Raw genomic sequence first — 27,304 nt, 5'->3', positions numbered from 1 at the left:
AGGGTTCACAGAATTCTTGGAGAGAACTGTTGCTTCATGAAACTTCAAAGCGGAAATAATTTCATGCACACAGCCAACAGTGTTACACTAGTGCTGTGCCACAACTCTAAAATGAGCCTGTAATGTGCCTTATTCACGAAATATCTAACAGAGAGCCATAAGCGTTTTGTCACAACACCCTCGTGGTATTTATACTGACAGCTGCATACCTTTGAGAGCTGCGTATGGCTCTTGTGCCGAGAAAAATGCAAATCACTACAGATATGTATAAAAAAACGTCCCTGCATGCATAATACAAGCCACATAGCGGGACTTAAAACAGAATGGCTAAATCAGAAACGGAACAACGAACAAACACAACGCGATCATGCAGCATAAATATTGAATGAAGGCATATGAAGGCCTTAAGAGATGCTTCTTTCGGAGTAAATTGAAATCCAAAAGTATGGTGGGTTAAACCTGCCAAGAATCCACCTTTGACAGGATTTATTTAGGACCGAAAATCGAATTCCAATTCCTTTTGGCTCGTGACAAACCAAACGTAATTCATTTTACTGTTATTTATAGTCTAATCCAGTGCAAAACTGTGCAATGTCTCACATGTGACATTTGCATATTCAATAGCTCAGTCATTTGTGCTGCATCAGCTTGAAAATACAGGCTGCCAGTCCCATTCTGCAGTTTCATTTCAATAATGGCAGGTTTATGACGGGGTTGGTGTCGGAAATCAATAACATGCCATTTATCACCTCGTAGGCAGGATTTAATCGGTTGTTGTGAGAACAGCAACCCGCAGAGAGCAGGAAGATTCTCAGCTCCGTTTCTGGCTCAACTAACTTGATAACTTTTGCTCCCTTTTGCTTTAATTTCAATAAAATAACGATCCCCACTGTTCTTGAATAACTTTTTAAACAAAGTAAAATGTGAAATTAGAAACAAAACTTGGACGATCAAGCCTGATTTTTGCCGTTCGTGCATTAGAACACACAGAGGAAAACAATTAAATGTGACTGAAAAGCTGCAAATCTTCATTACCACACTGGTTTGTTTGTTCTTAATGGAAGGATGCTATCGCCAACGCCGCTGCTGCTGAAGTTAATTACTCGGTCGCACACCAGCTGAGAAGAAACACACCCACTTCTCCCGTCACACTAAATCAGATGTGGTGTTGGAACGCTGAAGGCTCATGTTATATTGTTCCACAGGGATCTCAACTACAAATAAATCTTGCCGGATGACAGAAGTCTGAGTGGTCTGCTGAAGGTCTGCAGATGAAAATAGTCGTGCAATCGCAGGTCAGTGGCATTACAGTCCTGTAAAAGCAGCATGATTGTCTTTTGGATCTTTCTAGAGTCATATTTCTAAACTAAAACATTAAAAACATCTTTGATATTGTAAGACAGCTAATTTGCCAGCCTTGAGGTGTCCTATTGTCCAGTGTGTCTGCCAGCGAGGCAAAAACAAAAGAAAAGTCTGCAAGTTCTTTAAAAAAGTGTTTATTTTATATAAAGACTTACAATATTTAACTTAGAATCAAATATGAATTATTATTAGCGTCTATACTCTCTGAATATCAAGCTGACACCAGCCACAGTCTTGCTACAGTACCTTGGCAACATACAACAACATCTCCTTTAGACAAATCTCTGAATAATTTGGATTAAACTGAAACAGTAACAACTGTGGAAAAATGTATTAGATAAGATTCAACTTCTCGTTTGGTGAAAACAGTTGTAAGAAAAGGAGGCTTAACTGGTTTTTGTTGAGTAAATCATAGTGCAGCTGTGTTGAGGGAGACCTGGTTTATAATCTGAAGCTGTGGTTGAGTACTGGGAGAGAAAGAGTGCACCTGAGAGGACCAGATCTTAACCCACCAAAACAAAATGCCACTGAGGAGTCCGACTGAATTGAGTAAAACATAATGCATGTTATGCTATGAAATAATGTGACAATAACACGTGTGTCATTCACTCACAGACGAGGACTTTCAGAAACGTTTACAGAACCTTGAAGCTGACTTTGGTTAATGACAACATGGACTCGATAATGCACTTCTGAATGAACACTGGTTAGAAAATAGTGTCAGGTGCTGATAGTCAAAGTATGAAATACAGTCTCAAGTGTACATCATGCAAGTGCACCTGAAACACTGTTAGCTGTGTGGGTGCAACACTTCATGCATAGATCCTTCTGCCGTTGATGTGCGTCATGGGAAGACATCAAGTAGCTAGCAGATTGTCACAGCTGCCAGCAGCTCCATTGCGCAAAACATTATTCGTCATTATCTAAAAGAGAGAGAACGCAAAGAGAATCATTAGAGAGGTCGGACCATTTCTCCTCACAGGAAACGACAGATGTGGAGCTGCAACTAATGATTATTTAATTAGTTGTTTGATCTGGAAAATGTCAGAAAATGGTGAAAAATGTTCATCAGTGTTTCCTAAAGCCCAAGATGGCATCCTTGAATGTCACGATTTGTCCTCACTCAAAGATAATTAGTTTACCGTCATGGAGGAGTAAAGAAACCAAAAAATATTTACATTTAAGAAACTGAATCAGAATTTAGACTCTCTTTTTAAAAAAAAGAACGCTTAAACTGAGTAACTTAATAGTTAGTAGATTATTAATTACTAATCAATTACTCTTGGCAGCACTAGACAGAACAGCAGTAAATGCTGGCAATGTGCAAAAACAAAAGATTGGGGTCACTTAGAAATGTCCTCATTTTTGAAAGAAAATCCTTTTTTTTCAATGACTATAACACTAAATGAATCAGAAACATGATCTAGACACTCTTAATGTGACAAATGACTATTCTAGCTGGAAACAGCTGATTTTTAATGGAATATCTCCATAGGAGTACAGAGAAACATTTCCAGCAACCATCACTCCTGTGTTCTAATGCTACATTGTGTTAGCTAATGGTGTTGAAAGGCTCATTGATGATTAGAAAACCCTTATGCAGTTATGTTAGCACAGGAATAAAGTGTGAGTTTTCATGGAAAACATGGAACTGTCTGGATGACCCCAACCTTTTGAACAGTAGTGAATAGATAGTAGATTGTAGAATAAATAAAGGTTTGAATGAATGAATGAATGAATGAATGAATGAATGAATGAATGGTAGTATATGCCTAATGTATAATTCCACTGCTGTTGTACTGAACAGTTACCCAACTTTTAACTTAATTCAACCACATAAAACAATTCTTGCTTTATAGCCATGCTAGCAACAACTGTAACTATGACAGCGGTGGTCAACCAGGACATCCATCACTTTGGTCCAAACTGAAGCATCTTCACATCTATATTATAGGCAACTATTAAATGCAACCTTGATTGAAACTCATTTTTGAGGCCTCATTTAAAATTTAGCTCAGTATAAACATGTAAGATATAGGAACTCAAGTAAGTAAACTAGGATAAGAACGACACTTTTAAAAATGGAGTAAAAAACTGAAGAATTAACAAATTCAATATTTGGATTATTTCAATTAAAAATAAAACAAACAAATGAACCAACTACAACAAGAAGAGCCAAAGGTAAAATAAGACATTTTGTATCAATATTCATGATCCCCAGAGGGTAAATCCTACCAACACGCACCAACAGAGCTAAGTTTTCACTTTTGATATGAAATATGTCAATTTATACTTGGTAGATTGGCATATATCAAATAGAACCAGACACTGTGTTCAAAGATGGCCCAACTTTCATTCAGTGCATACAGTGAAAAAGTATCTCTTGGCTTCTGTGTTCTGGGGACCAAAGAGCATGTACTTTGAAGCCTTTCCTCCCCCTGGACTAAATGGAGCGAATTCTGGTAATACAGAGTCATGCCAGCAAAAAAATATTCAAAGTTTTATGCAACTGCTATTCAAGTGATCGGGGATGACAAAAAAATTCTTTCTGAGTCAATGTGCCTCGTGATGATCCCAGAGGTTGCAAAAACCAGTGTGACCAATATGAAAAAAAAAATCACTTCACCACCCAGCTCTGTTCCTGGAGGCCGGGGTGAGTCCATGCATTTACTTCCAGTGCTGCTAGCAGATGGAGTTTTTAAAGATGAAATTTTTAAACAACTTTTGAAAACATTGTCATGAAATTTGCCTTTCATCGTCCTCTTCAGGATGAACTCTGAACATCTTTGGTGATTCATTTATTTACTCGCCTAAATGACACAAAATACATTCCCCTCCACCTCAGCTGTACATTGGGGTTAATGCTAATCAGCAAATGCTAGCATGGGATCATGGTAAACATTCATTTGTTATCTCAATAAACATTTTCCTGATGAGTTTATGGTCTCAATTGCTAGTTTCAAGCCTTTTTCAATACAGCATGGTGCTCATTTAGTAAATTATGGTCCCAGGTAGAGTGAGACAGTCAACGAAGCAGGTTATAGCTTAGGGTGTGGTGACCTTGTGAATGGCTAGCTGTGGGGTGCGTGTAGTGTCCATGAGTTATTGGCAAGATCCACCCGTTGTTTGTTATGTCCGGTTTTAAAAAAAAAAATCAAAGTGACCACGGCTAAATGCCAAACTGAAGGCTTCAAAACAGTTATCCACAAACCAATGGGTGTTGTCTCACTGGCTCTTTTTATACAAACATCAGCATTTTAGCATTGTTATTGTAAGAGTGCTGATCTGAGCATTCAGATCAAAGCACTGCTGTGGATCAAATTTTTGTTAATTTTATAGGTCAACTCAAGGTTTTTCAAACCAATGGCAGCTGTCTATAATAAGAAGAGAGAATTTGTATCTCTTCAGATGTTGATTTATCAAAACTTATGCTAACATTTGATTGGAAGAACAGGCATCAGAATTGATCTATAACTTGCATGTCCTCTCAAATTTGAGTGCGATGGATGATTAGTTGTGTCAATAGCCACTAGACCCTAATGCATTACAACAGTCTATGTGTTTGCTCTCTGATAGCTGCCATAAAAATAGTTCAAACCCAATGTTGTATGGGAGAGAACCATAAGATACGTCTTTCGCAGATCTTGTGACAAGTCCTCGAGGGAGATATTTGACATTTGCATCCTGTATCTCTACTTCAGAGGACAGCAAAAATAGAAAAACTGAATTGTCAAATAGAGAAGCTGAATGAGAAAATGTAACTGAAGGCAGCTTCCAGCTGAGGGAAACCTTTCAAGCTCAAAAGAAACCCCCCCCCTCAACTTTCTATTTCTGCTGTGTCCCCAGTCTGACAACAGACTTAGCACACAGCGAGACAAAGCAGACACACAGACTAAAGGGTGTGTTTTACATCCACTTAGTCCCTTCACGACTTGGTGAAGCTGCAGCGATGTGAGAAAAGAGGATGGGATTTCAGAGATAAGATTAAACAGTCGCTGTGCTCTGACACAGCTGACCAGAACAATGAAAAGAGCGACACATGTACTTCTGTGGTTCACATGAGCGACACAAAACTCAGGAGGAAAGAATGTTAGAAATAAAACCGCAAGAAAAAAAGGCGAAGAAAATGTAACTGGTTTTTACAGTGCATGCCAGATTATACAGAACAGCATGCTACTTCTGAGAGTCACAGTGGAAATGATAGATCGACTCACCTTCTTGATATGCACCATCAGCCATCACTAGATGAAGGATGTTGGGATACAGATGCTGGTGCTCAGTTCCCAGAATGTTCAAGACCAAACTGGAGCCCAGGTCAATATTCTCATCCTCATCTTCATGTATGGCCTGAAGCCCCCAAACGACAGCACATTTGTTCAACTCATTGTAGCGCTCAACTGTGAAGCAGCGCGAACAAATTCAAGATTTTAGGGGAAAATGCTAAATATTTCATACCTTAATCTTGTTGTAGGCCTCAATGAACTTCTCAAAACCCATCTGCTGCTCCAGGTTGAAGCGAAGCTCTTCCAGGCGACTGAAGATGCTGTCATGATGCTCCGCTTCTCCGACCTGGTCCTCTGAGCTGCCATCTACATTGGAACAGAATGTATTATTTACCTGAACACTGTAATGCTGTTGGACCTGATCACTCTGAAGCTGCTTGGATTGCAAAATATATGTCCAGATTAAAATGCACAAATCATCTGACATAAAGTATTGATTGGGGGTGAAGTCTTACAAGCTTTGTTAAGAGCGAAATGAGCAACCTAATGCAAATTCTGACATGAAAATAACTGACTAATATTTCCCAGACCTATGACATCCCCTCCTACCTGAATGCCATTCTTCATTGAGCTGGCTGGTGTTACTGTGGTTCTCTTCTCCCACTCCATTGGTGAGCAGCTCCCCAGCCTCTTCATCACCAGGACTCCCATTTGAGCACTCCTCCTCATCCTCTTCCTCCTCATCACCTTCTTCATCCTCCTCATCATCATCATCATCATCATCTTCCTCCTCCTCATCATCATCTTCATCGTCATCTACAGCCATCTTATTGTTGTCCTGGTCGACCTCAGCTGCGATCCTGTTGAAAAGCTCTTGGTCTCCGGCCTCCGGAGGGTTTCCATTAAAGTCTCCTGCTCCGACCTCTGCAGAACTCCTCATTATGTCGCCCTCTTCTTGCAGCAGTCTCTCCATGGAGGCCCTGATGTCCTGCAGATCTTCATCCTCATATGCACTAGTGAACAGAACATACAGTACGCCATTAAATGGTTGTTCTAATATAATTTCATTCCCAAAAAAGAGACCTGCCTTGTTTTATAATGTTGCGGCACACACTTTGAAAATGACTGACAGAACGAGACTAAAGGAAGACATCTGACACTATAAAACTACCTCTGCCATCTCAAGACTGTGAAAACAGTTTTACAAGTAATGGTAAGATTTTACAATGAAACTATGCACTCACTGACAAAGCACCCATGCCGTACGTGACAGAACACACAGCCTTCCCTCGCTAAGTATTATTGATTTGCCAAAAATCACAGAGTGGGGTCTGAACATGTCTTTGCTTTAGAGAACTCATTTGTATTTGTCTCACTCCTCAGTTTCTGACTGCTCGTCATCTTTAGCTGCCTCATCCAGGTCCTCGATTTCGAGGTTGTTGTCTGGAGCTGCATTAGCCCCGCTAGCCACTGCAGTGTCCTTCTGGGGGCTAAAGAGTCGACTGAGGTCTGGTAGAGAGCAGGTCCGCAGCATCTGCAAACACAATGACGTGTGGAATATTTTGACGAGTTCAGAGAAGCCTGACAACACAGGAATCAATGGAAAGAAAAAAACATGGAAATTACTCAGTTGAAAGTGCAAACTATATGACTACAAAAATGTATATAGGAAACAGACCGTTCAGAGGAATGAGTTGTGGTGTTGTTCACATTCTATGTACCTCTTTGTGTGTGTATTACATTTTTGAGCTGGGCTCTGCAGATCTTAGTGTCCCTGTTGAAGGTTATGAAAGATATAGGTTGATGGATGTTCCTTCTGTCCTATCACACCTACTGCAGGTTCAGACTGTGTGATTAATGATTCTGGGTTTATTTCAGCTCCCCTCATTAATAAAAGAAGACTGAAGTACTACCCAAAATACCGCACAAGCCTTTATATCACACCGGGCAGGAGAACAAGGGGGAATTTCCTAAAACACTTGATCACTCTTGCAGCTAATACCGTTATTCCGTGCTTTATACCATTAGACCTGTTCTCATTACACAATGCAATTACCAGACGATGCTGAAAAGTGTATTGTTCTGCCATTGTTCACCTTGGGGTTGTTGGCGTCAAACATGCCCGTAGAGAGACCGATGAGGAGGGCATCCTGATGTTTGGAGCGCAGAGGTGAGACTGAGCGTGAGCGAGAGGCCAGAGAGGAGGATGATTCATCCATGGAGGACTGGGCTGAGAGGATTGCGAGGGCAGCGGTGCGTCGGTGGGCCGGGGAACACAACTTTATAAATAGGGGCTCCTCACACTGTGTTAAGCCTGGGGAGCCGGAAGGAAGAACAGATTTAATTAAGATAATAATTAAGCTGAATAAAGTAGCTTTGGCTCAGTGCACATTAATCTCACCAGATGATTCAGTTGGTTTCTCTGCACTCTTCTCAGTTTCCTTGGCGTCTGTTGGTCTTATAGTGCCCTCTGGTGGCCTGTAAGAGTAACACACTCTCAGTCGTACAAACCTAATTAAAATCTCAGTATTTTATTCTTCTGGAGAATCTAAGACAATTCTAAATATAGATGGTACCTTAGTTACAACAGTGCTTTGAATCATAATTGTTTGACGATTTCCATTTTGTTGAGAAAGGGAAAAGTTCTGATTTTAATAGCATGGAAAGATAATAGTCAGTTTTACCGTTGGGCTTCCTGCTCCCATGCTTGCTGTGCCTCAGTTTGGGGATGTGAGGCCTGTTTAATACCCTCTTCCAAAACCAACGATTCCAGGTCAGCTGGATCTAAAAGGAATTCAAGCCAGATTGGATTTCACTGAGCTCAAAATACACAGCAAGGGATCTGATCAATATCAGGCTGAGTGACATACTAACCCTGGGGAAGGTTGGGTGGCTGTGTCATGGCTTCCTTTGCTCCAGCCACAGACTTTTCCTGAAGTGAAGCCTCATTTGTTGCTGCAATCCTTTGATCCACAGCACAGATCAAAGCATCTCTGGGCATCTTCACAATGTCAGCTGCTGCGGCTGCCTGACTAGGCTTCTCTGTGAGAGATATAGACATAATGAGTGAATAAACACATAGCAGACCATAGGCTCTACCTGTAATTAAACAATTTCAACTCATACTCCATGCAGTACTCTGACACTTGCAATTAAACAGCAGGATTATCTGTAGTTTGTACCAAATGAAGAGGAAAAACTTTGGGCTGAACATAGCTAAATGTGGTTGAAAATCTATTGTAATTCTCTTCTGTGGTTGTTTTCATATAAAGGTCTCACACGAGATACAAATCTGATTAAATTTCTGCCAAATGCAGACAAAAGTGACAAAACAATTACAAAAAATAATCCCTTAAATTTACAAAAGCACAGGTGAGAATATTTCAAGAATGAATTAAGGTTTACCCGACTTCTGCTTCTGAGTGTATACTGGGAACATCAAGACTGAATTGAGACTAACCAGGACTAGAAAACTCCTCTTCCCATGTGGTGACATTCTCCAGCTGCTGGGTGACAGGCTGAAGCTCTGCCTCCTGAAGTACTCTTAACACCAGAGAATCTGGACTGGCTCTCCACACCTTCCTGGAAGCTTCTTCCTCCAGCCTACCCATCACTATAACTTCACCCACTGTTTGCTCTGAGATGAAACAGATTGCAAGAGAGCAAGTGGATTTAGAATAAACTACACCTACAGTCTTCAGGAAATATACGCTTGGTCTCATACAGGGAGAACGCTCACCGGTGGTCGTGATGGATGTCTCCTCTAGAGTTTGTTGGGCTACAGCGAGGACAAGTGGAACTCCTGCCTCCCACTTCTTCCTGTCCCCACCAGATGAGGGTCTATCTTGTGGGGAAACTGAAGTGGCTAAAGAGGGAAAAGTGAGCAAAATTGCCTCTAAAAGCTTGAAATAACAGAACTAATGTATGTATTTTTTTCTGTCAAAGCAGCATGTAGTATTGTCACAGCAAAAGTTTTGTCCTATGAGAGCGTGACTCACTTGTTGTTGCACATGTCCCCTCTAAGGTTTGCTGAGCCACAAGAAGTACAGGCAGTTCTGCTGCTTCCCACTTCTTACGGTCTCCGTTGGAAGATGGGCGTTTCTCTGTGCCAGACTGGGTCTGTTGGGGAACAGGACTTGGGTCTGCAGGAGCTGGAAGCGACTCTTCCACCTCCTCCACTGGGGTCTGGGCTTTTAGGTTCTGGTTAAGTCTGCACAGAATCTTCTTTTTCTCACTCTGTTAGATGGAAAGCAATAAATAACAGGATCTGTTAGTGATAAATGTGAATGTAGAGAGCATAGTCTTGTCCATTTCCCAGCTCATTGTTATGCTAATAAATTATTCAGAAGATTCTTAACAAATAATCAGCTCACCTGAATCACAGAAGAAGTCTCTGGTTCAGGCAAGCTTTCCTTTAGTGGAGTAATCTGCCAAACACAAAATGTAAATTTTGTATAGCCATGCGACACACACTCAAAAAATACTAGAGTGTAATGCAGTTTGTAAATATATACTGACTGCTCCAACATTCTTCAGGGCAGCAGTCATGGATATAGCAGGAGTGGAGGGTTTGGATGCAGGCAGGGCTACAGCTTTGGCAGCTGGGTCTGGTTGAGAGGAGCTGGGTTGTGGAGGAGGACTGTCAGAGGTAGATGATACTGCTACTGCTGCCACCGATGCTTCGCTTCCTCCTGAAAGGCCGACCTTCACTCCCCGAGCAGCAAGCTTTCACAATACACAACAGTCAAGATTAGGGTATGTATAAAGAAACATTTAAGTGGAACAAAGAATGAAAACTTACATGGTCCTCCCAAGCTCTCTTCTCTCTCTCATATGCTTCTTTCCTCTTCTTCTCTAGTTGCTCTTTCAGTACAGCAGCACGGGCATTTGCTTGAGCCTGGCAATTACACATACATCCATAGATTAATGAAATCCTGAGCATGAACATGTGCTGATGATCAAAATAAGAGGTCCATGTAAAAGGTTTTGTGATAATGAAAGCACTCTGTTTAAGTTTCTCATGCCGGTTGAACATCTAGTTAGGGCTAAGTGCTCTGAGGAAGGTATCCAATTGTGATTTTTCTGACAGATAATGTGATTTGATTGGCAACATAATCTTGTAAAAGTTAAGCTGCAGTTCAATATTTGCTATGTAACAGATTTAAAACATGTGATGGAGATTTACCACATGAGATACCATCAAAAGCGTGACTGTGAGACAAGGAGGACAGCATGAAATTATAAAACCAATGACACCACAGTTTAAACTCTAGGTTAGACATGCTGCGAAATGAACAAGGTGGGGTTGTTAAATAATGAACCTGGGCTTATGTCAGTGTAACCACAGCGTGCAGCCTAAACCACGTAGAATACATTGATCAGTGGGTATGCATAAACAGACCCTCAATGTTTAAATCTGACTAAATTTTAAAAAGTGAATTAATATATAGAATTAGTCTGATGATTTAACAGCCGCAGCTTGCATATTTTAAAATGGACCTTTTGTGTTTCGTCAGTTGTACTGCTACAAATTGCGATTTTTGATTTGAAATCGATTGCTTGTTCAACCCAACATCTCTGACCTTCCAATCCTCAATGAAGGTAGTCAGGAAGGGCGTGTCTTACAGTAACAGTATAATAACAGTTACAATAATAGTAACAATACAATAATAGCTTAGAGCTTTACAAGGAAGGTTATCAAATAAATACTGCATATTCAAAACTGTGACTGCTTTGTGCAACTTGTAGACTCACTTTCAAAGCTTCTATCTTCTTTCTCCTGAGCTCTGCCTCCTCACTGGACTCCTGGCTGTCAGAACCATCGCTGTCATACTGAAACACACCAACAGAAGGCCCAGACACAAAATGTCAGAAAGAACCGAAAGCACTTTCATTACAGGCAATCTCAGATTCTAAGAGTGAAAGAATGTACCTTCTCTCCTCTCAGTCGGGCTTTGATCTGCTGACGCTCATTGAAGTTCTGCAAGCGGATCTGCCTCAGTCTTGCCAAGTACTCCTGAGAACAAACACAGAAATGTTACATACTGAATGGTGAACTGCTGAACATCTCTGAGCAGACACAGGAGGTAGAGTATAGCAATGATTACAGCAGACATGCTCATGGAAAATACAAATAAATCCCATGCTTAATTAGCATGAATAAAAAGTGCGTAACATAGCAAAACATAATTCAAAATCAGCAGTAATACATTAACAAATTCACCATTCAAATAGGACAAAAGGTTTACATTAGCATTAACAGTGCCACAAATAAAGCATTTAAGTACATATTCCATCAAAAGCAAAAAATAAATAAAAACCTGTAACACAACTCAAAATGGAGATGGTTATTTGAAATGGGACAGCAGGCTTTGTTGGGATAAATAAACGGCTTCACATTGGACAGTGGTACACCACATATTACACAGGGAGTAGTCATGATCCGATGGACTGAAGTATGGGTGTGTCAGAGGGGGTTTTGTGCAGACATGTGAGACGTGCTATGAGTGAGGCATTCAAGTCTGAGCTCCTACCTCCTCCTCTCTGTTGGCTTTAGGTCTCCTGCACCGAACCCCACCAGCTCGGTTTCCAAAGATTGCAGTCAGGTTTTGCCGAGTACCCTGTTTACCGTTCAATTTAACCACACTTTAGAAGGACGCAGGCCCTTACATCTAACTGGCACAATGATCACCAGATGGGGCCAGAACACAATTAAAGCTACATTAGCACATTTTTTTATAACTATACTGAGTCAAATGGCAGCATGTAAAGCCAAATGTGATGTCAGACTATTAATTTCTGTTACTTTGGCTGATCAGACTTCTGCTCAGGCACATCTGTGTTCATGAGAGCACCAGATTTGGTAAACTAATCAGAAAAATAAATCTGGCTTTGTCTGACCTTAACAAATGCACCAAAGCCAGTCAATTAAATGGTTTGTACAAATCGAAGCAGACTTGAAGGGTGGAATCATCCAGAGTAAGTGAAATCTCATGTGGATGTGCAGCCTATAGCACATTTCTACCACTGGAGGGCAGAAGAGCTCCAAAACAGACGAAAAGTTTATGCGTCCTATTTGATGGATTCATGTATTAGCAAACGGAAATAAAACCAAGTGAACGTTACATTTGAACTGCCAAACAGTCTAGCCACAGGGTCTTGACATCATGTGTCAGCAAACCAAAATGAAAAGATAAAAGTGGCAGCAAAATTGCTGATTCTCAAGGGGTTACAACAGGCCATTTGGTTCAGTATTAATATTAGAAAAACTGCCTAATGGAGCTTTAAGATTAATAAAATTTGCTATGAGACATCAGTGTCACTGTTTATCTCAGTCCATATAAAATAACACCCACAGTGCAATGCATGACAATTCTGTATTTATATAGAGGGTTACCCATAAATTACAGTATAAGTCACATTACATACCAGCTGTCCTTCAGCTCGCACTTTATTCAGCATTGCTTCTCTCTTCCGCTGTAAAAACTCCTCAACCTGGCAGGCCCGTTCAGCTGCCATCTGACCACGCTGCCTGAAAACAGAATACAACAACAAACATTCTCACTATCCTTCACACTGTGAGAAGAGCGAGCACACAGTGTTTCAATCCAGATGTCTGATTTATTGACTCACTGACCTACTAATATGAGCTTGTCTGGAAACATGCTGCAGCATTTGGAGTTCTCTCTTGATTGCATCATGGTTTATGCGTCGGGCAGGGCCGTTGGGCAGCACTGGACCAGCAGCAGCTGGTACACTTCTACTACACAGATGCAATAGTGTTGCAGCAACTATTTAATACCACAACTGTAAAAAAATAGGGAAAACAGGGGGTATGTGAACTTACCGAATGGGACTGCCTGGTCCTGCTGAGGATCCCTCCCTGCTGATGTCTTTAGGCTGTGGTTTAGCCATTTGGTCCAGAGCAGCATGGTAGTGTTCATAAGGGCTTTTGCTGGGGATGGGACCTGCAGCAGGACCGTGAACAGAGCCTGGCACAGAAGAGCCAGCACCTGCAGCCCTTTTTCTACCTCCTACAAAGCACTGATTAAAAGACAAAAGATTTTGTGAGCCAGAAGCTGTGTAATATTTGATTTGTTGTTTTAATGTAACCATAAAATAATATCACTGTAAAATATTGTATGTTGAACAGCATATTCTATGATTAAAAACAGGAAATGTAGATGCTTCACCTTCCTCTCTGGGCTGCTACCTCCACTAGAACTCAAGACATGCTTCCAGCCTTGTTCTCTGGCTTGGTTTATTCGATTGATCTGTAAGCGACCATATGTTCAGAATTCATTAAGTTTTAACTTGAGCCTGTAGAGTGTTTGAATTACATGACGGTTTGCAGATCAATCATCTGGCAGACGATAAAGTCAGACACAGGGCTAAGCCCCCTGGACACTGGAGATGTGGTAAAATTACCCTTTCAATGATTTTTATGGCACCAAACAGTGAAAAAAACAGAAGAATTTCACTCACATGGCATAAACTCACCCACCTTTTCCTTTTCATATCTCTTCATTTGTTCTGCTTTCAACAGGTACATCTGAAGGACACAGAGATCAGACAAATATCTGCTGTGAAAACTATCAGAAATTTTTACAAAGAGACCAAACAACATGCTCACCTGCTCTCTCTGTTTCCTCTCTTTCTCAATCAGTTCCATTCTTTTCTTTCTGATGCCATCCTGTTGAACGAGACAAAAGCACTTCAAACACAAAAAAGGCATCTTAAAGTCACCCGCTTTGATGCAGGAGGCAGCAGGACTGCTCTGTCACAGGGCAGGGAGGCGAAGAGGGAAGAGTTCGGTTAAAAGAGAGAAGCTAAATCAGGCACAACACTCCAGTAGTGGAACACAGGCGAAGATGGAGATCAAGCGTAATGAGTAGGGAAAGAACGGAAAATGCTGATAAGAAGGGACCTTCATGTGTGGGTGAATGGGGAAAGAAGAGGGAGGGGAATCTATTAGGGAATATAAGTTATATGGGGCTCTCAGCTGTACCTCGTGTTTTTTCCTCTCTTCCTCCACTTGACTCACTCTCCTCTGGGGGGCTGCTGGGAGAGGGGCCTGAGCAACATATGACACTAGGGTTCAGAGGTTGCCAACACAGTATGACGTAAAAACACACACAAATGGGAAAAGCCTCTGCCATACCAGACAAGGAGCTCAACACTAAACACTTTTCAGCACCCACAGCAAATAAATAAATGAATAGAAATCATGGCTGAAGCAACCTGTCATCAGTATGAACAGCCTACTAACCGGTTTATGTTTTACAGCTGGTTTCCTCTCGGCAGGCTTTTTGGCTCCGTCTGACACCTTCCTCACAGTTAAAGGCACTCCATATTTGGTGGCTGGTTTTGTAATCTTCTGGGCTGGAAGAATGCAATGGAATAAGAAGTCGTAAAATATGAAAAAAAAACGTTTTTCTGAGTCACTATATAATAGCAGATGTCTGGTAACTACAGAGGTTAACGATAAAGACTGGAAATGACTCAGCTGCTCACAGTATTGATGAAGAAGCCTAGGTTCCTTTAAAACTCCGGTCAAATCCATACAGTAAATACAGTGTGGGTTGTAGCAGCTCGCAGAACATCACAGAATGTGGCATTTGTGGCTGAGGTCTAATTATTCATTTCTCCCCCATCTTTCACCTCCTGATTTGATTATGTAGGAAAGGGATGTGTGTTTAAAGACCAACAATCCTCCAACACGCCTAATCCCTCCATAGCTTTGTAACACTTTGTACTTGCTAAGACAAACCCAGTCTTAAGGATTTCAACATACGCTTTCCTAAATGCATTCTGGTCATATTCCATTTTACTTTGAAATAGATTCTGTTAAGGCACTGCAATTGTTGTTTAACTCATAACTATATACAATGTATGTACTAAATTATAACATTTTGTCCTTTTCTGGAAGATAGTTTTTTTCTGTTTTTGATTCCTAGTAGTAGAGTCTAAAAAATAAGCTGCGTCAGACGGTGACGGATGAAACTACAAAGAGTTTGCTTACCTGGTGGCACCTGCACCACACCCACTTTAGGCTGCTTGTGAAGAAAAGTATGGCGGAATTCCTGAGCGATAATCTGAAATGAGACCAAAGGTTTGCAAAGAGAGACACTGAAGATGAATAGGATAACATTTTATAGCTAATAGATATATCACCATGAAAATTTCCCAGCCGATTACTTACATTACACAAAGATTATTCTCTGATATTTTCTGTCTGAATATGGAAATGATATATGAATGTCCACAGAACACTGCTCTGATTAGGGCAACTTCAAAATTTTTGAGTCAAAGGTTTTGACCAAGAAGATTTTGAATACCCCTTTATTACTCCATAAATCTGACAATACTGTCAACAGTCAGAAATATACTACTTCCAGCATGTTTTTTATGAAGAAAAAGCTCTATAAATCAGGCTACAAATGATACGTAAAAATAAAAACATAGATTTTAAAGCATAGACAGGAATAAAATTGAAACATTTGGTGCCTATAAATGCTATTAAAGTAGGGATAGCTGGCTTAAAATGTGTTTTTTTGGATGATTTCTTTCTATTCGTCTAAAAGTTTCTATGTTGTAGAAGCGAAATATCCCAAAATCTCAAAATTAATCAAGGTATGAAAAAATGATGCTTTGGTATGACTGTGTATTGTACCTGTGGCGTGAGAAACTTTTCTATCCTACAGGAGAGGAAAGGTTTGTCCAGTATGCTGTTGACTGAGGGCCTCTCTCGAGGGTTGCGTTTAAACAGCTGTGCCAAGAGAGAACGTAGTTCTTGGGAGTAGTGAACCGACACGGGAGGGTATGAGCCACGAATTATCTTCAGAACTAAGTTCTTCATGTTGCCAGCCTCAAACTGAGACGAAACACAGACACACACACACAGTTCAAAGCACTGCATAGAAACTATTGCAGGCAATCATACTTGATCATAAACTATGATGGAGCAAAACATGGATTATTACGATGCAACTGGCTGAGACTATGAAGACTATAAAACTATAAAGGCAGACTTGAATATAAGACAGACAAAGTAAATCACTTTACATACAGTATATTTAGGGACTACATCAAACTCAGTAAGCAAGAAGGCACTGCAATGCTGCACAAAATACATTAAATATGTATATGTTAGTAAGCAGTTCACACACAGAATACTTACTGCATGCTTAAGAGTGCACATTTCATATAGGACACACCCTAGGGCCCAAATATCACTGCAGAAGGAGGGAAAGTAGGGAAAATGAGGAGACAGTACACAAGTGGACAGCTAGGGATAAGTTCTGGGGTAAGTTTACATTCATTCCACGAAGTATCAACAGTCATTACAGCCCTTTTCTTTCTGTATTTTAAACCGGAGTATAAAAGGGACTTCTTCAACTTCACACCAAACAGTGAGGTGCCGCTAAATTTACTTTACTGTTTGTGACTAAAGTGGATTAGATTACATGCATACCTAAAATAGTTAAAAAGGAAATCAATATGAGCTTCCTGCTGTACATATGCACAAGCAGGTTCACTCAATAAAGAGGAGACCTGATATCCTTACATCACTCGGAAGCCACCACCTAATCCTGCATGAGCAACAATTCAGTGGGGACAAAGCTTGTCCGGTGCATTAATGCTGATGACAAATTTACATCACAAATGAGACAAACTAAATGAAATCAGGGTATTCAAGAGCATTAAGTACCTTTTGTTGTTGTACGGTTTGTTTTCGCAGATCTCTGGTGACAGGTAATATGGTGTTCCTATGCATGTTCTTGCCAGTTCCACAGTGCTGAAAAAGAGTGAAAAAAAAATTGGAAAAAACTGCCCTAAATTTTAACTTTACAAACATGTGGAGATATTTTCAGGCAACATACCTGTTCAGCACCCTTGCGATTCCAAAATCTCCAAGCTGCACAGTCCCATCTTTGGTCAAAAATATGTTCTAAGCAAACAAGAGAAGACATGCAAATAAGGCAGTACATGACAAATACACAGCTTGTCATCACTCAAAGGAGGACTTTGTGGTGCATGAAGTAATACCTGTGATTTGATGTCCCTGTGGAGGATTTTTCGATCATGCACATGCTTCAGTGCCAAGCAAATCTGCACAAACCAATCCATGATCTAGGAGAGGGAAAGACAGTAAAAAAAACTAATCAGTAAAAAAAATTTTCATTCAACCTTTATTTACACTCTGAGTACATGGACGAAAAGAGGCCTCATTTACAACATATAGGAGTAAGAAAAAAGACGTATGCAGATAAATAAGAAACTTGGACACTAAAAATACTAATATGCAAAGTTAGTAAAATAAAAGTTTTAAAATCAGCAAAACTAGTTAATCAGATATTGTTCACTCTTTAAGGCTATCAATGGGTATATCCTAAGCATTCATGATAAGAAGTTTAATTTTTATCATGATATGATCCATCCATCCATTATGTATACACCGCTTAATCGTCTGTAGGGTCGCAGATGATAAAAATAGTTTCTCAAGAGTTAGTGACTTACTTGCTCTTCTGAGAAAAGAGTTCCTCTCTGAGAGTTGATCTTTTTGAACAGGTCTCCGCCCTCACAGTAGTCCATCACAATATACAGACAGCCCCCCTCTGAAAACAGAAGAAATTGTAGTATGTAGTTGGCACAAAGTGTGGATTGTGATAATATTGTAACAAATGGCCTCTGGAATGCTTCATATCAAAAGCTAAGGTCTTTGGATGCTGTCAATACCTTCAAAGGATTCCTTATACTGGACAATGTTGGGATGACTCATGTTGGCAAGAACAGCAACTTCTTTTCGAGATTCCTGCCTTTCTTTACTTGACATCTGGAAAAGTAACGAACAGTGGATGTAACAGAGGAAGGTGATAACAGATAGCCCAGAGTGGCCTGTATAATATTAGGCACATGAGCTTACTCCAGATATGCCAATCTCCTTGATAACATATTGGTGTCCATCCCCTTTGGATTTGACCAGGATGGCCTTCCCAAATGAGCCTTCACCAATTTTCTTCACCTTGTCGTACTTGTCCATGTTACTGGAATGACTGGCTCCTCATGCTGTGTCTGCAAACACATCAGAAACATGGTGAGGCTGAGCTCGACCAGAGTAGGCTCGCATCAAACATTCACTGACGGCAGTTTTCTCAAATGCAACTATTGCATCCACTACTGTTAACTGCAGTAATCATAACTGACTGCGTGTCATCCTGTAAATATACAGTAAGGCTAGTTCTAACGACGACTGCTGTCAGACAGACATTATATCACGCCTCAGACGAGCTGTGATGCTGAGAGCCAACACACAGCACAACTGGTAGCAAGATAGCTAACGTTACCGTTACATATTACCCACACAAAGATAGAAAAAGAGCTCACCGTCCATACAATATATGCTGTTTGAATGCACGAAACTCTGAGTTATTATTGTAGTTCACTAACTGGCGATGTGTAGATGCTGTTAGGCTAATTCTTGGCTTACCATTAGTCTTTCTTTTTTCGCTGCTATCTCACAGGTTCTGGTGCTGCTACCGCCCTCGAGCTCTCTATCTAACTACGGCTATCGTTTCCTGCATTCTCATTGGTCAACTTCACAATTCTCGGTTGTTCATTGGTCCAAAGGTCCATCATTTTTCACACGCTCGAGTCTCTGCCTCCACCAGGCCGGTTGCTGTGGACATTTTCCATAGCAACCACTAACCAACTGTGAAGTGAAAAGCTTCGCATCTTGTTTTTTGTTCTTGTTTTGACTGTGTATTAAAGTTTTAGGCCAACCAAAACCACTTCATCAATTTCAAATAAAACGCTTTTATTTTTCCTTTTCAAACATTTTGATGTTAAGTTCCTCTCCAAACCAAGAGGCTCACTTTAATGGCACTGGTATCACACTATTACCTTAATAACATCCACATTAATTAAAATGAAGTGGTGAAGCAGACAGTTTTAATAAGGATGTTCAGCCTATTTTGAAAAAAATCACTGTGGGCCAAACAAAAAGGTCTCTCTTACTTGTCAATTGTATATACAGACAAGACTGCCATGTGGAAGTACACTATGAGGACTCATATACAGTGTAATAAGATATTTGTAGCTACTCTCAATCCATTAAAAAATCTATTTAGGGTTACAGTTGCTGAAAAAGTTTTATTCTGGAAAAAAAATCCCCCAAATTTGGCAAGAAGATTCTTGTAGATATTTTCAAAAAATGAGTAAAAATCTTTCCAAAAAATCTCAAAAAATATCTAAAGCGATAACATGTATATCAGTAAAACTTGTAATACTTTCTTTAAGAACATTCACAAAAAAATCAACCAAAATTCAGCAAATTTCACTGGATTTTGTTTGATTTTTTTGATGAATGTTCTTAAGAAACATTTTTAACATTTCCTCTTATCCACCCAAAAAAATGTTCAAAGATTTCCTAAAAATGTTGAAAATGTGGACATCAGAAGTTTCACTGTGATTTTTTCCCCCCACATTTTCAAACTTTACAAAGGGTCAGTTTTGACCCACAGGGCCACACGAGGGTTAAAGTAAACATAAAACTGAGTAATATCGAGTGTAGCCATTGTTGACTCGGGAGTGTTTGCACTATTGACATGCAGCTATATGGAAACAATGACTGTAAAGAAACAGTCATATAAGCTCCACTTATATGAGGGTATGTGTAGCCTTTTAAAGGGCTTCATGACTGGTTGCATGGGTAGGCCAAACTCTTAGTACCGCCTGTTATCTTGTGAAGTCCGGCTTTTTAACTTTTCAGAATCATTTCATGTGTCAGAAAGCAAGAAAAAAATAGCCTATTTTACACTATTTTTTTTACTATTATTAATTTTTTCATTTTTATTTTATGTGTAAATACAATACAAACACATTTGGAGCCTATATACCTTTTCGTGTCTCACTGCAAAATTTCTGTGATATTTTATTTAATCATTCATTAGATAATTTGAACCTTCGTTTAATGACTGGCGGTCACGTGGTGGGCTTGGCCACGCCTCCCTGTGTGATGGTATCGCAGCTTGAGCGCAGATGACGCAGTGAGGTCCAGTGAAGATGGCACCCTTTCCGGACGAGGTGGATGTTTTTACTGGCCCACACTGGCGAATGAAGCAGCTGGTGGGCCTATACTGCGAAAAGGTGCGTACTAACAAATAAGAGTGGTCATTTTGTCAGTTTTACACAGGAATTTAAGCGTGTGTATGGCCAAAAAAGGAGTGTACGCCAGCCAGCTAGCGCGCTAGCTAGCTTGTAGCAGTGAGGATTGAGGCAGCTGAAGCAGCTCAACTGTCGGATGGTTGTATCACGGCTCAGTTGGAACCATTTAGTAAATCGGTGGTTGGATTTGTAGACATGAAGTTCCCGTTACATAGCGGTATTTGCTCAGCTAGCATTTTAAAACGCATATTAGATTGCTCGTATTAAAGTTTCAACAGCCCATCCTCTCCCCAGCTAAGGCTTGCATTCTGTTTGTTAGCTTTAGTAACTTGCAAGATAGCTTGTTATGCAACATGTTTAAGTGTCACCACGCAGTATCTGATGTGCTTACAAACAGCGTTACATTGATTATGATGACTTAGTAACAGACTGTCTGTTAAATTTCTTCTTGTTGGACTTAGCCACACATTCCAGATAAGCTCATTTAACCACAACAGCTGCAGGGCGGGTATGCTAACATAAGCTACCTAAGTTACGATACAGTGCTGTAACGTTAGCTGTCTGGGTTTGCATTCTCTGTTGGCTATCAGTTACCGTGATCTAATGACAACATCAGAATTTAACTATTACAGTGAAAGCATTACAATGTTATATAATATCAAAACATACCTGATTAAATTAAATATTAAAGTTACAGCCTCGATACTTCAACCTTTACATTAATATTAATATTTGGATACATCCAGTTTTGTCAGGTAAATGTGTATTTTATGTATCATTGTTGGGTTTAAACTGTGATATATTTTTTTTAAATTAGTAAATTCACATATTAAACATTACTGCAGAATCTTAAGCTTAGAATTAATCTGAGGAGCTTCATTAGAAACCAGCTGGATTTCTCTTGTAGGTTCTTAAAGACGTTTCGCCTCTCATCTAAGAGGCTTCTTCAGTTCTAACTGACTGATGGGAAATTTCAAAATTTTGTAGTCACTCCAGCTCACATGGCTAATCGGCCCATTAATGACCCCATGACTTAGTATTAATTTATACTACTTGCTATTGTTTTAAATGTGCTACATAAATAATGGTCATTTATATTGATTGTCACACAAATCTCAGGGTAAATACAAATTGCATGACATTGTCTAAGAAATGGCTAACAGTTTTGGTTTGTTTTTCACAGCTGTCCAAAACCAACTTCTCCAACAACAATGATTTCCGCTCGTTTCTTCAGTCGCTGTGCGCCACCTTCAAGGAGTTCAAGATGCACGAGCAAATTGAGAATGAATACATCATTGGCCTGTTGCAGCAGCGCTGCTGCACTGTGTACAATGTGCACTCTGACAACAAACTCTCAGAGATGTTGTCCCTCTTTGAGAAAGGCCTGCACAGCGTTAAGGTAAGCATGCAAAGATGTTGTTAAAATTGTTTATTGTCATGCTATAGCCCTAAGTTATACTTTTGTCTTCTTTTAAAAATGGTTTGGCAGAAAACATCTTGGCTTTACTTAAGAGGAAATCATACGTGAGTTCTGCAAGGATCAGCTGATGCATGATGCTCAATGGTTAGGTAACACGCTGTCATTAGTGTAATATTATGTTAGGTACACGAAGTCTGCATTACAAACAACAACATCAGAGTTGTTATTTTTGATGTATACATGGCAATTGTAAAAACCATAAAATTATGCATTGTCTCTTTTTCCAAGTTGAATGATTTCTAACAAAACATTTTTTAGAATCCTGTTTTATGAAATAAGTGGAAACCAACTTTGTCACAATGTTAGTCGTGAGTTCAGATTGTAAATTATTAGAAAAAAGCCAGTTGCAGAAGGTAATAGGCTGAACTGTGTAATAGAAGCAGGGTTTGTTTTTGTGATCTGCTTAACAGGAGACAAGCGTTATTGTTCTTTCTCAAGCCACTGGCAAACCAAAAATGGACTTTCTAGAATGATGCAATTGTGTAAATCTGAACATCCGCTCTGCCAGTTTGTAAAACAGAAAGGAACATTCTTTTGTTCTGGAATGAGATCCTGCATCCTGTCCCAAGGAAAAGATGTTTTCTCTAAATAATGAAATAAAATAAATAACAGTGTTCTGGAATATTTTTAGACAGTTGGTTTATTTGTATTTGTTCTGTGAAATCGCAATTACAATGTCTAGTATGCAGCTCCTGCAAAACCGCTCCAGAATTACACAGTGGAACGAATAAAGCAGTGTCATGTAAACCACTGTCTGTTCACAGCAACACACCGCATTTTATTGAAGTAAAAATGGCCATTGCACAACTCCTTCAGTGTCAACATAAAATGATGTTAAGTGTCCTAAATCTGAATTTACTACTTACTATTAAGTGAACTAGTAGAGGGAAGTAGAAAGTGAGTGAGCAAGAGTTTAATTTTGGACACAGACCGTGAATTAATGATTGTTCTGTGTTTTTAGAGTGAATATGAGCAGCTCAACTATGCCCAGCAGCTGAAGGAGAGACTAGAAGCTTTCACACAGGACTTTCTGCCGCACATGAAGGAAGAAGAAGAGGTATAAGTTGCTCACATTTCTTTTTAATATAAACATCTTTTATTTATCTGATTTCCCAAAGAATGACTAAATGATGTTCATAAACAGGAAAGGTAAAAGCATAAAATCCATGTATTTACGAATGTATCTGTTCATACCCCAGTGAATTGCACTGCTACAGGCTGTTTGTAAACTAAAGAGACTCGTTGCAGGTGTTTCAGCCTATGCTTATGCAGTACTTCACCTATGAGGAGCTCAAGGACATCAAGAAACAGGTGATAGCACAACACTGCAGCCAACAGCAGTGGGATTGTGCCGCAGAAGTGCTGAAGGGCTTCAGCTTGTGGAGCCAGGCAGAGGAGCTGCAAAAAGCCTTTAAATATGCTGATCACGAGAAGACAGACTATGGTTAGTGAATGTTTTTACAAACTTAGTCATCAGTTGGTTTTCTTACCTTCACATGACGGGGGCCACGATCAGTCTGTACAGTAAAGGCAATGTTACTATATTTTGGCAGAAATCTATCGATTTTCCTGTTATTTCTGATGATTTCATAAACAAAAATGTTTACTGTGCTTGAGTAAGTAAAGCCTAAATTAATTCAATTCTCTTGGCACTTACGAAAAACATGTTGGGGCAGGAAAAGCCTTTTAATGTTGACATAAAGAATAGTTTGTTCGGTAATGCAAACAGTATTGTAGTAGACAGTTGACGCCAATTTTGGTACTTCATGTTTCAAAAATGTGAAGATCTATTTAGTGACTCAAGGTTAGTCAGCATTTGAAGATATCACTGGAACTTTAGTTGTTTGTGAGAAGTATATGTAATATTTTAGTCATCTTAAAATTATGTAAAGAACTTATTGTAAGTAGCTGTTGATGAAGAGATTTAAAACAGTATTACCCAAAACTACTGCAGAGCAATTGGTCTTTTTCCAACATAAATTTTCACTTTGCATGAAAGTAGATGTTGCTAACGACATCATCAGTTCTTCATTTTATTCAGGTGCGACAGTGAGTCAGCATTCAGAGCACTTGTAACCTGAAACAAGGCAGTTTCATGGAATTTAGTTAATTAACCCTATTATTTTTGTACCTTATCTGCTGAGAAATGTTGAAATACTGTCCTTGGTAAAGGCCTATGTGAAAGCAATAAAGTGTTAAACTGTTTAAGTCCTCAGTTTCATGAAAGGGTGAATTGTCTTGGACAGTGGATGACATTCTTAAAAGGTGCATGTCATCATTTTGGTACTTGAGTTACTTAGAAGCAAAACTATTTTGTCCTCTTCCTCAGAACTGGAAAAGAACAGGAATTCTTCAACCCACATCTCACAGCTTCCCACTGAAATTATGCTGAGGTTGTTTCATTATTTGGGCCCTGAGGATCTGTGCCGCTGCAGCCAAGTCAGCAGCTCTTGGTCAGAGCTAGCCAAGACCGGATCTTTGTGGAAGCACCTCTACCCTGTACGCTGGGCCAGAGGTAGGCGCCAGCTGACCTTTAAGAACAAAATGATGTTTACTCAGTCCTTTACTAGTGAAGGCTTAATTGCTTTTGTTAGAACATGCGGTGGAGGTGCGCTGCTGATGTTTGTGTCTCTCATGTAGGTGATTACTACAGCGGCCCCCCCGGGGATCTCGATCAGGAACCAGATGAGGAGTGGGTGAAGAGTCGGCAAAATGAGGGTCGTGCCTATCAGGAATGGGATGAGGATGCTGATGTTGATGAGTCTGGTGAGGTTTTGTCGTGTTCGCTTCTGTTGGCCGCCAGCAGTGAAGCTACCTCAGGCGTGTAGTGTAGCAAGCACCTAGTAGTCCATTCAGTCATCCATGTTCTTGTTTTATCAGACGAGTCGGGCCAAACAGAGGGCTCCCTGGCAATTAGCGCTGCTCAGCGAGAGAAGAGACTCCTGAATGGGATCATCCAGAACCTTCTGCCAGCCGTGGGTGCATCTGTCAAGTCCATTATTCTGGCATACAGTTCTACAGTGTCAAGTAAAATGGTAAGCAATTCAAATACTTTTATTTTGACAGTATAAATGCACTGTGCCCAATGATGAGGATTGATTGACTGAACTGACTTGTAAAAATGAAAATGACCATATTTTTGTCCTTTCCAGATCCGTCAGATTCTCAGTTTCTGCCCTAACATTACTCATCTGGACCTGACCCAGACTGATGTTACAGATTTTGCATTTGACAGGTAATTTAAAAAAAAAAGATTACTAAAATCCGCTGAACTGATTTCTGATTATGTTCTGGCACACAATTTATGTAATGAAATCTCCAGTGAATTAAGATTAAGAGTCAGCCATTTCTTCTATTTTCTCAAAAAACTCAAAGCTATGTTTCTTCTGTCCACTCTCCCCCAGCTGGTTATCTTTCGGAGCTTGTCGTTCTCTGGAGCACCTGGATTTGTCAGGATGTGAGAAGATCACCGATCACACCCTGAAGAAACTCTCTGTTGGTCTGGGTGACCTCACGTCTTCCACCCGCATTGATAAACATTCAGAGCGGCGAGCCAAGCTTCTGAAAAGTTCTCCAGTTCCCATTACGCTCATGGATGAGAGAAAGCTGCATCCAGTGGGGCGAAAGCAGCAGGCCCTTATTTTCAAGCAGGGGACTGGCCGTTGGGGCGCTGCCTGCACGCCCACACAAGTGTGGGTCCTGGACTCTTCAGACCTTGCTGATATTGAAGATGCTGCAGACTGGAGCCGTCGTGGTGGAATGGCGCTCCCTGACGCAGAAAGCTTTGTAGAGGCACAGCTTGTGGAAGGCTCATGCTGCTGCAGGAGGAGGAGGAGGCGTGGGCACAGGACTGGCTCAGATCCTTCCTTTTTGCATCAGCAGTTTGCCATGTCTGGGGAAATGTTTTGTGGTCACTCCACATGCTGCAGTAGCGACATGGCCCTCAGGACTTTTACTGGGCCGCAGTGCAAACCAGGCACCACCAAGAACACCACTGCAGAATCGAGGACTAAATGCTTCCCATTTGGGGGCGTGCAGTGTGTGGAGCCTGAAAACAGGACTGACTGGTCAGAAGCCAAACGCTCACTGAGATTTCTCAGTCTCTCTGGGTGTTATCAAGTCACTGATTTGGGCTTGAGGTAATTATGATGCATTGCTGTTCTTCAAACAAAGCAAGTTTCTTTTAGATTTGAAATAGTTCCCATCTCACCTGTTTATTAAATGGATTTATTTAGAAGTTTGCATCATCTGAATCTAATGTGATGCAGTGAGATGAGTGAGTCATTATGATCAGCTCTAAAATCCTATATCTGGTCAGATTACACTGATGCAGTTTCAAATAGCATTTAGTGGTAAGTGTTACTTGAGTGCAAGGAGAAAGATGGTGTAATAACATGTGGGATTGTTGTCCCTTATCTCGGTAAACTCCTCCACCGTGTGACCTTTCTCACGTACGCAGTTTGGACAAGATCCAGAGTGATTGTTTATTCACCTGGCTGAATATAATGGAAAAGCAGAAGTACAGATGTGCTCATTACGTTAAGTTTCCGTCAGTTAACATAATTCAGATCATTAGTGAAGGCGTTGTATATTACATTTGCTAGAGTCAACAGTACTGCCTGTATTAGGCTAAGACTGGATTATCGGTGTTCAGCTAGATGTTCCCACCGCTGGTCTTTGTGTTGCTGGATCTATAATGAGGTTGCATTGCACTGTGTGTGTTTCAGGGCTCTGTCTCAGCGTGGAGGACTTCCTGTCCTGGAGCATCTCAACTTATCTGGTTGCCTCTTCATCACTGAGGTGGGGCTGCAGGAGCTGGTGTCAGCCTGTCCTTCCCTCAATGATGAACACTTCTATTACTGCGACAACATCAACGGTAACACAAGTTAAACTGTCAGGCGTGTTTTTATACCTCTGAAACACAAAAGCATGCATTCTCATGACCTAGTGAGGTGTTTTGAAAGGATTGTGTTAATGTTTAACTAAGATTTCATTGTGACTATATATTATGTGTGGGTAGAGATATGACAGCATGTGGCTATTGTAACAAACATTACTAACCCCACTCACATAG

General features: G+C 40.3%; 2 protein-coding genes across 6 annotated transcripts in view; one reads left to right on the top strand and one right to left on the bottom strand.

Moving 5' to 3' along the window:
* Positions 1-27,304, top strand: part of fbxl5 (F-box and leucine-rich repeat protein 5) — a 52,350-nt gene that overhangs the window by 23,783 nt on the left and 1,263 nt on the right. The window contains exons 2-11 of the mRNA XM_022199500.2: positions 20,638-20,732; positions 21,934-22,149; positions 23,192-23,287; positions 23,479-23,674; positions 24,560-24,745; positions 24,871-24,996; positions 25,111-25,265; positions 25,383-25,465; positions 25,635-26,369; positions 26,958-27,106. Of these exons, the coding sequence (XP_022055192.1) occupies positions 20,649-20,732; positions 21,934-22,149; positions 23,192-23,287; positions 23,479-23,674; positions 24,560-24,745; positions 24,871-24,996; positions 25,111-25,265; positions 25,383-25,465; positions 25,635-26,369; positions 26,958-27,106 (2,026 nt within the window). The 5' untranslated portion in view covers positions 20,638-20,648. The remainder of the gene's footprint in view (positions 1-20,637; positions 20,733-21,933; positions 22,150-23,191; positions 23,288-23,478; positions 23,675-24,559; positions 24,746-24,870; positions 24,997-25,110; positions 25,266-25,382; positions 25,466-25,634; positions 26,370-26,957; positions 27,107-27,304) is intronic.
* On the bottom strand, positions 1,481-19,147 carry nek1 (NIMA-related kinase 1). 5 transcript variants are annotated; one of them, XM_022199501.2, is made up of 36 exons: positions 19,075-19,147; positions 18,511-18,659; positions 18,324-18,420; positions 18,105-18,202; positions 17,634-17,717; positions 17,468-17,535; positions 17,296-17,382; positions 16,765-16,819; positions 16,258-16,458; positions 15,607-15,679; positions 14,854-14,966; positions 14,593-14,658; positions 14,218-14,277; positions 14,089-14,136; positions 13,778-13,858; positions 13,432-13,628; positions 13,222-13,347; positions 13,014-13,116; positions 12,119-12,205; positions 11,518-11,601; positions 11,340-11,417; positions 10,387-10,482; positions 10,104-10,310; positions 9,959-10,012; positions 9,584-9,821; positions 9,325-9,450; positions 9,046-9,222; positions 8,460-8,627; positions 8,270-8,369; positions 7,987-8,063; positions 7,682-7,899; positions 6,962-7,119; positions 6,195-6,598; positions 5,818-5,951; positions 5,577-5,709; positions 1,481-2,285 (listed from the first exon to the last, which is right to left on the bottom strand). In XM_022199501.2, the coding sequence occupies exons 2-36, from the start codon at positions 18,625-18,627 to the stop codon at positions 2,272-2,274; spliced, it is 4,227 nt and encodes a 1,408-aa protein (XP_022055193.1). In that variant the 5' UTR covers positions 18,628-18,659; positions 19,075-19,147; the 3' UTR covers positions 1,481-2,271. The 5 variants fall into 5 exon arrangements, with proteins under 5 accessions (XP_022055193.1, XP_022055195.1, XP_022055194.1 ...); XM_022199503.2 differs by having other exon boundaries at positions 13,222-13,344; XM_022199502.2 differs by having other exon boundaries at positions 18,972-19,096.

The sequence above is a fragment of the Acanthochromis polyacanthus genome, chromosome 4 (assembly GCF_021347895.1).
Source record: "Acanthochromis polyacanthus isolate Apoly-LR-REF ecotype Palm Island chromosome 4, KAUST_Apoly_ChrSc, whole genome shotgun sequence".
Taxonomy (NCBI): Eukaryota; Metazoa; Chordata; class Actinopteri; family Pomacentridae; genus Acanthochromis; species Acanthochromis polyacanthus.
Note: the sequence above shows the minus strand (reverse complement) of the source record. Positions and strands in the feature narration are given on the sequence as shown.